Source organism: Tribolium madens, unplaced genomic scaffold (genome assembly GCF_015345945.1).
Source record: "Tribolium madens isolate multiple individuals breed KSU strain unplaced genomic scaffold, Tmad_KSU_1.1 Scaffold_96;HRSCAF=242;Tcas5.2_LG5, whole genome shotgun sequence".
Classification (NCBI taxonomy): Eukaryota; Metazoa; Arthropoda; class Insecta; order Coleoptera; family Tenebrionidae; genus Tribolium; species Tribolium madens.
Window position 1 is genome coordinate 5,978,295 of NW_025401068.1, and position 14,989 is coordinate 5,993,283.

At 37.5% G+C, this 14,989-nt stretch overlaps 4 protein-coding genes across 5 annotated transcripts in view; 2 read left to right on the top strand and 2 right to left on the bottom strand.

Annotated features, from left to right (window-relative positions):
* LOC123012329 (endonuclease/exonuclease/phosphatase family domain-containing protein 1-like) overlaps nt 1-1,439 on the bottom strand; it is a 5,148-nt gene extending 3,709 nt beyond the window's left edge. Inside the window, 1 exon segment of the mRNA XM_044410172.1 lies at nt 464-1,439. Coding sequence (XP_044266107.1) covers nt 464-1,009 — 546 coding nt within the window. The 5' untranslated portion in view covers nt 1,010-1,439.
* On the top strand, nt 470-4,225 carry LOC123012328 (zinc finger protein DZIP1). 2 transcript variants are annotated; one of them, XM_044410171.1, is made up of 6 exons: nt 470-1,857; nt 1,908-2,140; nt 2,186-2,785; nt 2,835-3,346; nt 3,397-3,574; nt 3,630-4,225. In XM_044410171.1, exons 1-6 carry the CDS (start codon nt 1,749-1,751, stop codon nt 4,173-4,175), a joined length of 2,178 nt encoding a protein of 725 aa, XP_044266106.1. In that variant the 5' UTR covers nt 470-1,748; the 3' UTR covers nt 4,176-4,225. The 2 variants fall into 2 exon arrangements, with proteins under 2 accessions (XP_044266106.1, XP_044266105.1); XM_044410170.1 differs by having other exon boundaries at nt 488-1,857; nt 3,397-3,583.
* Nucleotides 4,226-4,289: 64 nt separating this feature from the next.
* LOC123013422 overlaps nt 4,290-14,989 on the top strand; it is a 66,209-nt gene continuing 55,509 nt past the window's right edge. Inside the window, exons 1-6 of the mRNA XM_044411918.1 lie at nt 4,290-4,547; nt 5,095-5,317; nt 5,360-5,499; nt 5,547-5,880; nt 6,506-6,633; nt 8,898-8,957. Coding sequence (XP_044267853.1) covers nt 4,323-4,547; nt 5,095-5,317; nt 5,360-5,499; nt 5,547-5,880; nt 6,506-6,633; nt 8,898-8,957 — 1,110 coding nt within the window. The 5' untranslated portion in view covers nt 4,290-4,322. The remainder of the gene's footprint in view (nt 4,548-5,094; nt 5,318-5,359; nt 5,500-5,546; nt 5,881-6,505; nt 6,634-8,897; nt 8,958-14,989) is intronic.
* LOC123013413 (tetraspanin-1-like) overlaps nt 8,963-14,989 on the bottom strand; it is a 36,858-nt gene continuing 30,831 nt past the window's right edge. Inside the window, exons 4-5 of the mRNA XM_044411908.1 lie at nt 11,108-11,576; nt 8,963-11,064 (exon numbers count right to left, since the gene is read on the bottom strand). Of these exons, the coding sequence (XP_044267843.1) occupies nt 10,524-11,064; nt 11,108-11,562 (996 nt within the window). The 5' untranslated portion in view covers nt 11,563-11,576 and the 3' untranslated portion in view covers nt 8,963-10,523. The remainder of the gene's footprint in view (nt 11,065-11,107; nt 11,577-14,989) is intronic.

The following is a 14,989-nucleotide window of genomic DNA, read 5'->3' on the forward strand; positions in this document are numbered from 1 at the left end:
AACAGATTTGAGAGTATTTTTGTTAATAATTTGAAACACTACAACCGGATACGGTTTTGCTTGACAAATACTTGATGTACAACACCACAAGATTGTTGAATTGTTGTTAATCAAAAGCGTACTCCAGTGGTTAGCTTTAAAAATTAAATTAGAGTTAGTAATCGGTATTGCCAACAGATTCAGTCATTGTAATACCTATTACGTCAATTTTAGGGAAAAAGTTTTTTAGATCACAAATCTAGTAACAGTCGCCTGTTACAAATAAACAATTATAAAACAAAGTTCTCAACTAATCTCAGACATGCCGTTATTTGGGCCAGCTTATTTTTTAATTGAAAGTATTTTAATTTGCCCCTGATAAAAAACAGTAAACCTTGATATCATTATCAATTTGAGTACACGTCTACTTTATCTAAACCTTTGTAACCATCGCGTAATAATCCTTTCTGGGAAAAACACACACCTGCTTGAAGGGCCCCTTCTTGTCCCTGTAGTGCACAATCGCCGCTGCAATTTCCTGCGTAATCCCATGCACACACTGCAGTTCGAAAACACTCGCTTTATTCACATTCACAAGTTTATTACTCTTAACCGTGAGCCTCGAATCGACGCTCCTAAGGCTATCGTAACTCTGAGCTCTCGATGAGGCACAGCTCAAATTCCTCCGACTCGAGACACAGATTTCCGGTCTTAGAACCTCGAGTTTGTCGGCTCCGATACCTCGGACGAGGGCCAGGTCCTCCACCTTCCGGAACCGGCCAATGGCCTTCCGGTGGTCTACTATACTCCGGGCAGTCTCCCGACTTACCCCCGGGAGCGTCATGAGCTCCTCCTCGCTTGCTTGATTGATGTTAAGGAGTTCCATCTTGTCGTGGTTGTCGTTGAGAGTGAAAGTGTGGCTCAGGTTCGAGTTGTTGTGGGACTTACGCGGAAACGACCGCAGAGATTTTCGGCGCCCGGGCTTGGGGAGACTCGCATTCTGGCCCATACTTGCCGAGAAGTGGACCATGGGGGCTGTCGGAGACTATCACATCAAGCAGAGGTGGCGGTCGAAAGCGCTCAACTGTTTGTCAATCGATGGCAACTTGATGGTCTTCGTGTAATTGGTTTGACCTCTGAATTCCGATTGGTACACGACGATTTTACTATGAAGCTCACGTATGACACTATTAAATTATAATTAGAACGATTTCTAGCATGACCTAACGCTAGCTGATTATAAACTCAACTGCCGTGTTTATGTTTTTCTGACAGATTTTTGACAGGTGGGAAACGTGCGTCGTGAATTGAACAGTCTCCTCAAGGCCACACAAAATTTTACAATAAATTTATCAACAGTTTGCTGATTCCTATGTAAAATTTATTCTAACTTATCGTTACTTTAAAGCCCCTTTGTCTAGAAAAAAACACTTCATAATTTTTAGTCCTATAATTTTCATTTACAGCTGTTATTTATCATTAATACGTCACGTTATATAAACCCATTTAACATGTTTAAAAAATGAATATGAAAAAAGACCATGCAAGAGGTAATAAATAGTGTTAAAATTTTAAATTGTGCCTAAATTATACAACACATGTGCCTCAAAAGCCAATAAATCGATTCACAATCACAGACTTACGTCCTGTGTTTGTATCCTCCGTCAGCGCAAGCGTCCTTTTTAAATTTGTGTTTACATCTAACCTGAAAAAACTGTTTTGATGCCTTTTTTACGAAAAATCAGCCAAAATAGGCCTCAGAACGAACTATGTACAAGGGAGATTGCAAGTGGCATCATGATTACGTACGTCTAGCTTTTGACACCGGGTTTAAATTTGAAAGACACAAGTCGGACGATTCTGACAGAAATAAAATAAGTGAGTGATTTATTTATATTTGTTTGCAATTATTAATGCTTTTTTTGAAGGTTTAATTGATGTTGATCGAGTAATCGAAGAGAGAGACTTTGCAACTGTAGAGAAACTCATTCCAGGAATTACAAAATTTATTCTAGACCCTGACCAGGCCCAGATTTTAGACGTTAGTTTTGTAAAAACGTTTAAATTGAGTCAACTTGCGATTCAGTATTTATTATTTTGTAAAAAATATCTCGATAATACTGTGATTCTGTTGAAAGATGAAGTAAAGAAAATTCGAGAGGTAGGCAACCAGTAATATATTCTAGTTCCAACATTCAAATTCTAGGAAAATAAAGAATTAAACCTATTTGTTGACGACCTCAAAGACCATATTTCAACTTTGATGCGTGAGATTGACGAAAAAGTCGCTTTTAAATGCGAGCAGTGCAATAAAGTTTTCTCAAGTGAAGAGTTTTTAAATTCGCACATTAAGCGCCGCCACAGTGTCCCCATACAGGATCCAGAAACAGATAAACTTCAGATGGAAATCAAAGAATTGAAAGGAAGACTCAACGATGCAGAAAAAAAGATACATAAGGAGCACCATGAAACTGATTCGAATATCAGTAGGGAATCAGAGTTTAAGAAGATCGAAGATTTGCAGCAAAAGTTTGAAGATTTACGACTGCAAGTCCAGTCTGAATTGAAGATTTTGCAGACGCAACATAACTTTCAGGAGAAATATGAAAAGTGGTTTGAGAGAATGGCGTTTCAAGGGGGCAGTTTAGGGCGAAGAAGGGAGAGTATGACGCAGACTGATTTGGGGGTGGAGGAGGGGACGTCAAATCGTGTTGTTATTTATGAGGAGAAAAACAAAGAAAATGTGCCGGAGTTGACTAACGCTCAGAAACAGATTACGCAATTTGAAGCGGTTCTGGAAACTAAAGTGGGTACTGTTTTAAATAAGGGGGATATATAGTTTTTGATGGTTGTAGATGACGTCTAGTTTGCAAAAAATTGAAGATCAGATGCAGTCATTTTGGAATAAGTTGAGTGAAATGGAGATGTACAGAAGTACAGTTGTGGAAGAAAATCCTAAACCTTCAATCAAGCCTAGAAGCAAATATTTTGTTAAAAAATTAGATGAAACGAGGCATAGAAACGATTCTAGTCAGCAACGTGATAAAAAACATGCCAAAAATGTTCCTCTTGAAGAAGCAAAAGAAGAAGAAATAACCGATTCTAGTCCACAATGTGATATATCGAGAAATCAAGAAATATCAAAAGTTCCTTCAATCAAGGTTATGAAAGCTCAACCCCAAATAAAGGTTTCTAAAATCAAAACGGAAAAAATTGAATCTGGGATTAATTTAACTGAAATTGATGATGATACCACAACCTCTGAAACACTTGCTTCTGAAGAAAAAATCTCAGAATCACCTAAAGAAAAAGTATTTAAACCGCCTTTAAAGCCTCCGCCTGTTCCTAGAAAGCGGCCGAAAACAAGGTTTTTGTCATAATTGTGCAGTTTTTCGTTTTTTATTCCTTTTATTTTAGTAAAGAAGATGTTTCTGGTTATGTAATAGACGACGAACTATTACAACACTTTAAATTAGAAATTGAAAATATTATAAAAACACGTTTGCAAGACTTGGGCGTTTCACCTGACTGGAACGGCCTTCCTAATCGTTCCTATCAGAGAGCACTAGAAATTATAAATCATCAAGCAAACTTGGTGAAAAAAGTATGTTTTGTAATTACATTAATCAGAAATTAAATTAATGTTTTAGACGTACTCAAATTTTGATTCAATTGCATCAAAAATTGAAAAAGATGTGGCGAGACAAATCGATGCAAAACACCAACCAAAGAAATTCGTCAAAGCGAAACCGAAAAAAACAAAAGTCTCGGCTCAGATTGAGATCAAAAATCGGCAAATGTACGATACTGACTCTGAAAGTGAGATAAAGCCAATTAAAGTCAACGAGAAACAATTCTCAGCGCCTTATTCGGCTGTGATAGCGGAACTGAAAACTGTAACGTCCAAAATTGACGCTTCCGATAAATCTGATTCGTCAATAAAGGAAGAGAAACGGGTCAAGGAAGACCACACTAAGGGGGTTTTAAAGAGTTACCCTTCAGTGGGGTCCCTCACAAAGAAAAAAGTTTTGTTTAATTTGGACACTGAAGAGAAGAAAGAATTACCCTCGAAAGACGGCGGAAGCACTACAAGTATCACAAGCTCGGTGTTTGACGCCACACCCCGGAATGACGAGACCAAGAAAAGAAACAAAGATATTGAAGATTTATCAGACTTTGATTTTAGCGATATGTAGAGTTAAGTTGTTTTGTAGCGCATTCTTCTGAATAAAGTTACCTCAAAGTATCTGCTTTTATGTCGGCAACCCAGAATACTCTTTAGAAAACGTGCTATTATTATTTTTGTTTGTTTTGACTTATCATTTTGTGATAAATTCGTGAAAATGTTAGCTCTCTGTAAAAGATTAATTTCTAATAATTTAATTCGAATTAAGTTAAATCGGGGACTATCTGATTTTAATAATTTAATTATAAGTGATGAGGTTAAGTCTGCTTTAAATGAAGATAAGCCTGTGGTGGCTTTAGAATCGACAATCATCACACATGGAATGCCGTTTCCGCAGAACGTAAAGTGCGCTTTAGAGGTGGAAGCAGTCGTAAGAAACCAGGTAAAGTTACGTTACGTTTACGACAAAAAACAATAGGATCACAATACGTAAGAAGGGGATTAATTACGTAGCCACGCCTCTTTGTGTCAAACTTATCACTGTTATTGGTAAACAGACTGTCCATTATTGGCATTGTGTAATTTGATTGGTAAATAAAAAATGACAACTGTGTCAAGTGTAGCCATGCCCACATTTTTTCCAGAAAAGCTCAACTTTATTCGCACTTTCGCTTATTATCCTGAATAAAGATCGGTAAATCCGAAGTAAACCACCGATCACTAATTAAACTAGGCTTAATACCATTAAAACAAAGGTTTCAGTTTTAATTACACAGATTCACTGGAACATGAAATTATTAAATTCATTCAGCAGCATCCTTGCATACAATTTAGCTTCCTATTACGCATCTCCTCGCCTAATAAATAATTAATTATTTTGCGATAAATTCACAATAAGGGACATCCACGTGGCGTAATTCACGTCCTTGACACCAGACGTTTTTAATTAAATATTTCGCAGTTAGATTGAAAATAATTTCATTTATTAGGGTGGCATTCCTGCAACTGTGGCAATTACCAATGGTCACATTAGAGTGGGACTTACCGCAGATGAAATTACAAGACTTGGTGACATCACAATTAGTCAACCAATCAAAACATCTCGACGCGACTTGTGTTATGTTGTCAGCACTGGCCGGAATGGGGGAACCACGGTATCGGGGACTTTACTCGTGGCTAGTAAAATTGGAATTCCGATTTTTGCAACTGGGGGTATTTACTATTTTAACTAGTGATATTTTTAACCAAAAGTAGGTATTGGGGGGGTTCACAGAGGCGGCGAGAGGACATTCGACGTTTCAGCGGATTTAACCGAACTTGGTCGAAGTGGAGTCGCAGTCATTTCGAGTGGAGTCAAATCTATTCTTGACATTCCCAAAACACTGGAATATCTCGTAATTGCAAATTTCCAAACTTGAAACCGTCTGATAACAAGTTTCAGGAAACCCAAGGGGTGTTTGTTGCGACATTCGGGGGCGGAAAGGATTTCCCTGCTTTCTACAGCAGGAAAAGTGGTTGTTATGCCCCTTATTCGGTGGAAACTGTGCAAGACGCTGCAGAGATAATTTATAGAAACCGCGGTTTAGATTTACAGTCGGGGATGCTTTTTGCGGTACCTGTTCCAGAAAAATTCGCCCTCGATGAAAATGTTGTAAATGATGTTATAGAAGAGGCCTTAAAAGATGCTACAAAGAGAGGGATTGAAGGGAAAGAGATAACTCCGTTTTTGTTAGGGAGGATCGGGGAAATCACCGACGGAAAGTCGCTGAAAACAAGTATCCTTTGATAATTGGCGGAAATGCCAAATTGAGCCAGGGTGGCAATGGCAACACTGGTGGCAGGGGTTTTAATGTCATTTAATTTAAAAAATAGAAAGTCAAACAGATAATTGTAATGCCGAAATTTTTATACGTGTAGTTTTCTATTCTATTCTGAAGTGGACATTACGGTTTTTGCATTTTTGTGCAAGGGTGAAATTGGCAATACTTCATGCATGAAATCAAACATAGGTGGCTGAAATTTATATTGTCCAAGTGAATGTTAAACCAGTTTTAATTAAAATATTATAAAGAGAGTAATGTAAGCGTCAATTAAAACTGCTACTTATTGTTTACGGAATGCTTTTTTGCTGTTAAGGGTTTTATATTTTTATTCCTGTGAAAGATGAGTTTGCACTCTTTAAATAAAAATTAGACGCAGGCGACTTTGTGTCTGTCATTTCAGTTTCATTGAAAATTGTGGTGAATTTCAAGTTTTCGTGTTAATAACGTCGTAAAATTTGTGGGGATAATAATCCCCAGGCTTTCGGCTTGTTGTTTTTAATGACAGCCTCTCGCTAGCCTTGTCAATAAAATGTCAAATTTGGTTGCGAGTGTTGAAATTTTGCCTTAACTTTGTCAGATATTGCCCTAATTAAAAATAATGCAAAAACTGCCTCGCTCATCGCCGTCGAACTTTCCAAGCTGAAGAAGAGGACGCCCAATTCGTCCTTCCGGAGCAAGAAGGACACAAGAAAGGACTCGACTCCAGTGAGTATATTTAATAATTTTCGTAGCGTCTCAAGGCCCCTATATAACCCGTGCAAAATATCTATCCGTGATCCGAATAAATAAAATAAAACGAAAGTGTGTCAGTGGGGATGAGACAATGTAGTGTAAAATCGTGGGGTTATTTTCACTGGGGATCAAAGTCGGTTATTTATGGAGTGCATCAACTGACCTTTGTCGGTCAATATTAACCGAGTGGAAAGGTCAAAAAAGATTGCAATTTTTATTAGTGTTCACTCTTTATTTTACACCTCACTTTCCATAAACACGGCCGTAATAAAAAATTATTGCACCCCCGAGATCCGGCTAATGTCCAAGCCGGAGCTTTTGCATGTTGTAAGAGTCTCAAGATCCGGCCACAAACAGCGAATTACTTAAAGCAATAAGTTGCGTGTGGATTGATTAAAAGCTTCCTTTCTCTATTTCCGCAAAAACCGCAATTTTCACTTCGAACAATAACAATATTCCTGCCTCTTCTAAAACTCGCTCTTAACACCGATTTTTGTCGTGCTTCCCAAATATAAATTCGTATTGTTTTCTCGTGTTGATTGTGCTCGTTTCACGATTTGTTCAAGACAAATATTTTTAACACGGGTCAAGGGTAAAAGAATCGCAACAAAAGAGCGAAAAGTGTGAATACATTCGTATTTTTCGGGGGTGCGTTTCATGATTCTTCATCGCGATAAATATTAAATCCGACGAGGGCGGAACGAAAGTGAATTTTAGCGGTGCGCAAAATTTAGATTTTTTAATTAACCTGCGAGTAAATGCTGATCAATTGAAGAAGAAATGGATTCGGGAGGATGAGTTTTTGCGCAACAAAGCGAGTAATTAAGTCAGACTGGAATTGGTTTTGGCCTGCATCCAAAATCTGAATTACCCCGAATAAAAAGTGCCACGTGACGGCGTGTTGATTAAAATATACACTAATAAGGGTGGAAAAAGCACTTTTAAGAGATTACCACTAAATTTAAAGTAAATTATTGCGTGGTGAATTTTTTAAAAAGAAAGCTGGAGCTAGCTTTTGATTTATTTCGCTATAAAAGATTGGAAATTAAAATTTAATAAGGATAAGGTTTGCGTTAATCAATTTCTTCACCAAATGAGCAAGAAGTCATCCAAAATAAACACCAACAAAGTTGTTTAAGAAATTTTAATTGGATTGAATGCAGGAAAAAATAAAAGAGATAATATTAGCTCCAATTTTTTATTGCCGCTGTAATGTAATAAAACTCATTTCATACATTTTTTATGTTCTGACAATACATTTGCTTAATAAGTATCTCGCAGTACAATTTAAAACGCATTTATTAATCTTATTTTGTGAAAATTAAGTTTTAATGGTAATAAACTATTATTGATTTGAAAATGATTTTTTTATCGCTTATTATTTTACATTATTTAGTTTAATATAAGATAATGGTTATTTTTAATAGTTATTTATTCGACGAGTTTGAGTGTAAATCGGACGGATTATCTCACCGAGTGGGTTATTAAACCACCAGTGTAACGAGTGGTTTATCACCCACGAGGTGGAATAAAGCGTCCGATTTACACTCAAACGAGTTGAATACAACATTTTATTCTTCGAATTAGACTCAATAAGGCTTAAACTTGCTTTAAATCTGTTAAAAATAATCTGACGTTTCGTATTGAGAAATGCCAAACAGTTGGCARAACTTCCTTACACGGGAGAAAAACCGTAAATTTTGACAATGTCGAAGAATAAATGAATTTTAACAAAAGTTTGCAAAAAGGTGGTATAAGCTTAAAAATCACGTTTAAATTATAAAACGCATATTAGCGTAAGAGATAACCCTGCAAGAATAATATTATTGCATCTGAATGAAAAATCTATGAACTTTCGTTTCATTCCTTTTCTTATTCTTTAATTTTCCTTGGGTCATAATTTATCTATTTATTATCTGGAAGCATTACCAACGATCACACTTACAACGCAATTAAAACCGCAACCCGTCTCTAATTGCCTTATGGGACGTTCGGAACCGGAAACATGTTCCTGGCTTTATCACGAATTTATGTTTGCGCTTTGCAAATGTATCATATGGATGTAAACCCTCCTAAACGATTCTTACAATTCGTCGTTTAATTTTCTACATCGCACCTAATGAATAAAACAGCAGAACGTGTGACCCGGCGCATCCACCATTTGTTACAGTTAATTGGAAACTATGTCTGAAAAAAAAACATTGCCAAGAGACTGAAGCAGAAAAATTTTATTTTAGGTGGTGATTGGCGGTTCGAATTTGGACGTTTCGGTCAAGGTGGACGTCGAGGAAATCAAGGTGAGTACTAACAATACACTTTATTAAATAGATATATACATCATTTTTGTCTTGTACATGTGTAATAACATGAAATAGCTCTCTTAACAATGATACATTAAACCTAAAGCGCGCTAGGTGGCGCTAATCAATCGGGAAGCTTAAACAAGGTCGATAATTTTTATTGGTCTAGAGATTTTTTTTGGTTTTGGGGTGAAACGGCCGACAGAGTTGCATTGTGATTAAGGGTTATTTTTATTATGACATCTAATTTAAAGGGCGATGATTTACTTGCGCGTTTGTGATAATAAATCGTCCCTTTAACACTAACACAGCGAATAGATTTATAACTATTTGGTGTTCGATTGGTTCATTTGAATTATTCTAAAAATTTACAGCTGCTTTAAATTACAGTTAGAATATAAGTTTAATAAGATACGGTTATAGCACTTCTAACTCTAGGCATTTTAGTTTTATTAAACGATTTTCCTTTAGTTTTAGTGTTGGTTTAATATTAGTCTAATTATGATACAATGTTTTTACTAAAAGACTACTTGTCATATAAAACGGTTTTGTACTTTACATTTTTTACAATGCTCTATCTAATAAGCCGTAATAAGTATCTGTTTTTTAATGTATCATAAATTACTGCATATTTTAATTAAATTATTAAATCTATGAATTAGAATTAGCCGGCACGCTTTTTGTTTAATTGACTCAACTTCAAAAGAAGTGAAATGTGTCATTGGGAATTTATCTAAAATGACTTGAAAATATCTTAAACTTTGTCGGTTTTTGCGCTCCGCTCCGGCTTCAGGACGATCCGTCAAGGATCTATTGGCAACTTGGTCGGCCGCCACAGCTCGTTATTTACGACTGGCCGGTTTTTCATTCATGAACTGAACTGCGAGATCAGATAATATTGAAGGCATGCGAGGGAAAAAATCGTCCCTTTAAAATGGAAACGCAAACTTGAACTTTTATTAGACCAGAATGCACTTCGACTTTTATAGGCCAATCGAATTGAACAAATATTTTGATTTGAAATTAATTTCTGAACCAGTATTTAGTCAAGAATTTACCTTTATCAAAAATTTTCACTATGAAACCGTTTAACATTCCGAAATTTCTAATAGTTTTTCAGAATGTAAAATCTAATTTGATTGACCTATTAGCTAAGTTACTTAAGGCGAGGCACTATAACAATAATAATAAGCTCATATAAACACACTCGCGATTAGTCGCGAGTGTCCTTCTTATGTCTTTCCTTCTTAAAAAGGGACCAGTCTTCGTAACACAGTTCTTGCACCGTTTATTTAAGTAACCTAAAGTCTGGATATATACACTGTACACTTGGAATGTTAAGAAGCAAAAAAAAAACTTGTGGCTTGAGAATATTATTGCGTGTAATTTTTCTGTACTGCGTTAGCTAGACAAAGCACTAGGTCGTTTTCAGCAGGGATCGTCCTTCACCCTGCTTGTTCTGGGTTTGCGCTTGAAGATCTCCTCGAGGGGCGTAGCCAGAGGGCCTTTCTTCACGCGGCCCCAGCGACCGCGATTGAACAAGCCCTCCAGGCGATACTTTAGTCAAATGTTCTCATGGCTGCGATACTCCCTCATTTCGTAATTATTATTTCCGTTGGGATTTTTCGTTTGTGTCGGCGGCGACGACAGTAAAGCGGCACTTTCCGGTCGCACAAGTAATGATTCGCGTTCGCTTTCGGCACTCTCGGCACGAATCGCGCCCGGAACCGCGCCGTTCGCGTTGGTCAGCTCCAATTCGGTCCGGAGAATCCGGATCTTTTGGATCATTTCCCGGATTTCGTAACGCAAGATTCCGAGGAAGCACAGCTTAAGGAAGGCGAGCACACAGTAGCCCAAAATCGCGAGAATCGAGGCTGTGGCTTTCAGGTAAGCTAGAAGTCTTTCGTCACAGCCAGACGTGTGAGTCTTGGAGCACTTTGTTGAGTTGACCGGAGGAGGTTCAACGCAACAGCTGGGAGGGATCTCCCATCGGAGACTACTGTTGAACTCGCTGGGGCCACTGACGCCACAACAGGAGTCTTCCTCTTGGAGGCGGTCCCACATCGCGGTCAACTCGCTGCTGCTTCCGTATTCCTGTTGAAACCTAAGAAGGAAACGTCAGCAAAAATAAGGTTAAAAGTACGGACCTGATCCTCAGCGTGGGTTTTAACTCCTGGCAGATTCGTTCGAATTTGAACGCCCAGAAAGCCCCAAGCACGACATCGCCGAAGAGCAAGACAAGTAGAAGTAGCCAATAGGCGTTGAGTAGTTTTTCGGAAAGACGTAAAGCCGCCAAACAGCCCAAAAGCTGTAGGGCTCCTCCTTGTGTCGCGAGTGCTAGATAAGCGTAAAGAAATGAAGGCTGGTATAAGGTCAGAGATGGCACCAATGACCTTCGAAAATCGAAAAGGACGGTTCTGGCGGCGGCCCCACAAAATGCTAAGGCTCCGGCCAGAAGTGCAGTGTTGCAAGTGTAGATCCAGAGGCGGTAGTAGCGCATGGCCCTGCCGCCAAGTCCAGAGGCGCCCGTTGCCACACCACCACCCACACGTCGCAGCGGCATTCGCCTACGAAGCCCCCCCTCAGTTGCACCGACACCCATCGCCCCCCATGCACCTGTAAGAAGAATACAACCTAATGGATGTCACAAGGGCACAATTATTGAATCAAAATTAATTGCTTCCTAGTTTATTTTCTGTCACGCAAATTTGATTCGTATGTATAAATCAGAACAAGGTAATTTAATTATTGCACTATTGAGTTTGCAGGATTTTTCCAGGATGCCTCATAATTTGCGAGGAAAATTATTCTTTCTTTTAATTGTTGGATTTTGTGGTTAATATTAACTAAACAGCATTGCAGGAAAAGCATTAGGATTCTGACTTTAGGATAATTGTTTTAACATTACGTGAAATGTACAATTGTATAAATACTAACGAATGTTGTTTTAAAATATTTATTTTTTGGGTGCTTTGCTACTTTAAATATTAATGCCTTTTTTAACTGTATCTCTTAATTTCGACTAAGAAACGAATGAATTAGCTTTTATGTTAATTCTGTTCCAACATGACGATTTGGACCAAATTAAATATTTTAATTTTATAATGTCACAAAATGTTGCCACAAAATGATTGATTTTGATAAAATTCCAAAACAAAATTTTTATTACAATTTCAATAGAGTGTAACAAAATTTTTTTACAAGAATGTTTTTAAGTTTGGTGATTTTTATAAAACATGAACCAAACACAAGTCATAAAAAAAGTACCAAGGAACATGTATTTCAAATCGAAAACGAATATATTTTAGCCTTGGCTCGGTTAGATCCCAAATTAGTCATTAACAACTCATTTGTTTAAAAGCCCCAATTAATAAAAAATATATCACCCCACGCACTCATCGGACCCCTCCACTCCATACACGCTATCATCAAAGAAAAATTTCCCCTATCGCAGCATACTCAACCATCATGTAAATAGAACGCTGAATCGGTAAAAAACGTTTTAAGTACCCAACACAAGTTTCGTTTCGATTTCCATTTTTTCCACGCCGGTCACTATCATTAAAGTAAATCCCATTTGTCTCGTGTCCTTTTTTCTTCTTTTGTGGAGGGCGAAAGACCATTCCAGGATCAATAGCCATCCAATCCACCTTTCGCAATTAAAGACCACAAGATTTCCGGCCTTCTGCGGTCACATGTCGGAGACTTGGGGGCCGGTCCAGGCGCATGTAAATGACGACAGAGTCAGAAGTCAGTATCGATTATTCGCCAGAAACTACATATTCGCTCACTTGTACCGTTCTAACCTTTCCCGTATCATAAGGAAAAAAAGAAGTTGAGAAGCGAAACATCAATCAATTGGTTTAGCCGGACTATCACACGTTGTTTCAGGATTTTGTTCAAGTCGTGAGATACGAGTATTTATAGGACTCGGTCTATCTCAGTTATCGTGTTTATGATGGTGAAATACGTGATGAAAAATATTAGGGTCTTTGCAAATTAGGAACATTAAGTGAATTTACGGGGAACGAAGACCGTTATCTGATGAGTTAATTAATATTATCATTACTGGATAAATCTAATTAACGTCCAAGGCTACGTGCTTTTTTCCCCGACGTCGTTCAACGCGGCTCATGAAAAAATTAAGTCCGGAGACATTAAGATGGATGATTCAGACATTGAAATATGAACATACACCGGGATTAATTTTGCCTTATTCACCGGATTTCTCCAGGTATCGGAGAGAAAAACCTTAACATTTAGTCACGCTCGGTCGACAGCAGGTTGATGAAAAAGGACGAAATCGTTTGCTCTGTTTGTACTTTGAAGGGTCCCCTTCGAATATTCCCGTAATCCTTGTCGATCCTTTAATAGGAGTCGGCTAGAAAAAAAGCGATTGCCATTTCCTAGGTCGAAGTTTATTGTTTCGGGATCTTAGGGGGTTGTTCTTGCTTCGCTTCGTTACCTCGCACTGATTGTTTCGATTTACATATTATTCATTGGAAATACGAGCTTCTTTGCAAACTTGTTTCGAAGACGCAATGTATGACTCTTCCGAAATTAGCATTTGTGGTGTGTTTGAGGTTTTTCGGACGAATAAAGTCGTAAAAAGTCCTCATTATTGCCTCTCCACTGCATAAAACTCGAAACAAGATTATATGAAGAAAAAACCGCAAAGCCCTTTTGTTTTTAATAATTCGTCGTGAAAATCGACAAAAGTTTGTGTTTCTCTCCGGGCCCAAAGTAATTGATAAAATTAAATACGGACGGATCAAAAGAACGACGAAAACAGAAACAACTGTGAAAAACATGACGTTGTAAAAAGTTTCCATGTCGGTAAAAGGAAGTTCTTTTATGGCCCCGAACTCCACTAGCAACACACAACATGTCATGTAAATACAAGCTCGTAAAACTTTCCGGACTGCTGGAATTTGCATAAAAAATGGAGCAGCAAGGCGAATATTAATTTCATTTTAAAAAATTTTGAATTTTTGGGTGATTCTTCTTTGTTTTATGACTAGGTGACTAACTAAAATCATCAATGTTACTTCGGTTTATATACAGGAATGGAATGTGTAAAGTTGATAGGGGCAGTGTGGGGTGTCATCTAACGTCTCTGTTGACTCACTTTCAGTTTAATTACTCTAGAATTATGTAAATTGCACTTTAAGGTAAGCTTTTAATTACAATATTTTACATTGTTGGGTTTACATACACAATTACCTGAAATTACAGCTCTAATGTCTGCGTGTGTTTTGAAGGGGGGTTTATTTAATTTTTATTTGAAAATTTGAAAGTAAATACATTGAAGTCGTTAAAATTTCAAACAGGTCACTATGTATACATACTCTCGGGAAAAGTTTTTCTTTCTCTTCAATCAAAATGAAATCGTGTCGAAATGATATTTTCTGTCTAAATTAGGTCGACTTAATTATTAAACATAACGTCAAGTCGTGCGAGTTAACCTTTAGTTTCATTCTTTTATTTGCTATCATTTTCTCTTCTCTAGGGTATAAGTTGGATGTCTTGAGCTCCACTTTTGTCGAACTTTGTCGAAAGTTTTAACGTTGTTTCCTCCTTAAAATCCTCATCTCAGTGAAAATCGACCTGATCTGACTTTTTCAACCATAATTTCGGACAGTAACTGTCCATTGTTAGAAGTAAAAAAACACACAAAACAAAATTCTTTTGATGAATTCGAGCACGTATTTTCATTAGGTAATTAAAAATTAACGTGGAAGCGAGGTTTTTTGATTTGAAAGAGCTTGCTCTGATTAAAACTAAAAATTGAATGCAAATATGAAATGTCGTGCCTCGGCGAGCTTTGTAATTTGTGGTGTGCGGTGGCTGTTTGCCAGGTTTTGTATTTGCTGTAGCATTTTAACGGAGGTGTAATCGAGATAATTGAAGATTGTGTGGAAGTTGAAAAATAGGAGAAAGGCTATGGAAAATCCAATATTGAGAATGTTTTATAAAGGATTTTTTGTTTTTTTTCATTACCCGATGCCACCAAGAGCGGAGAGACGTAA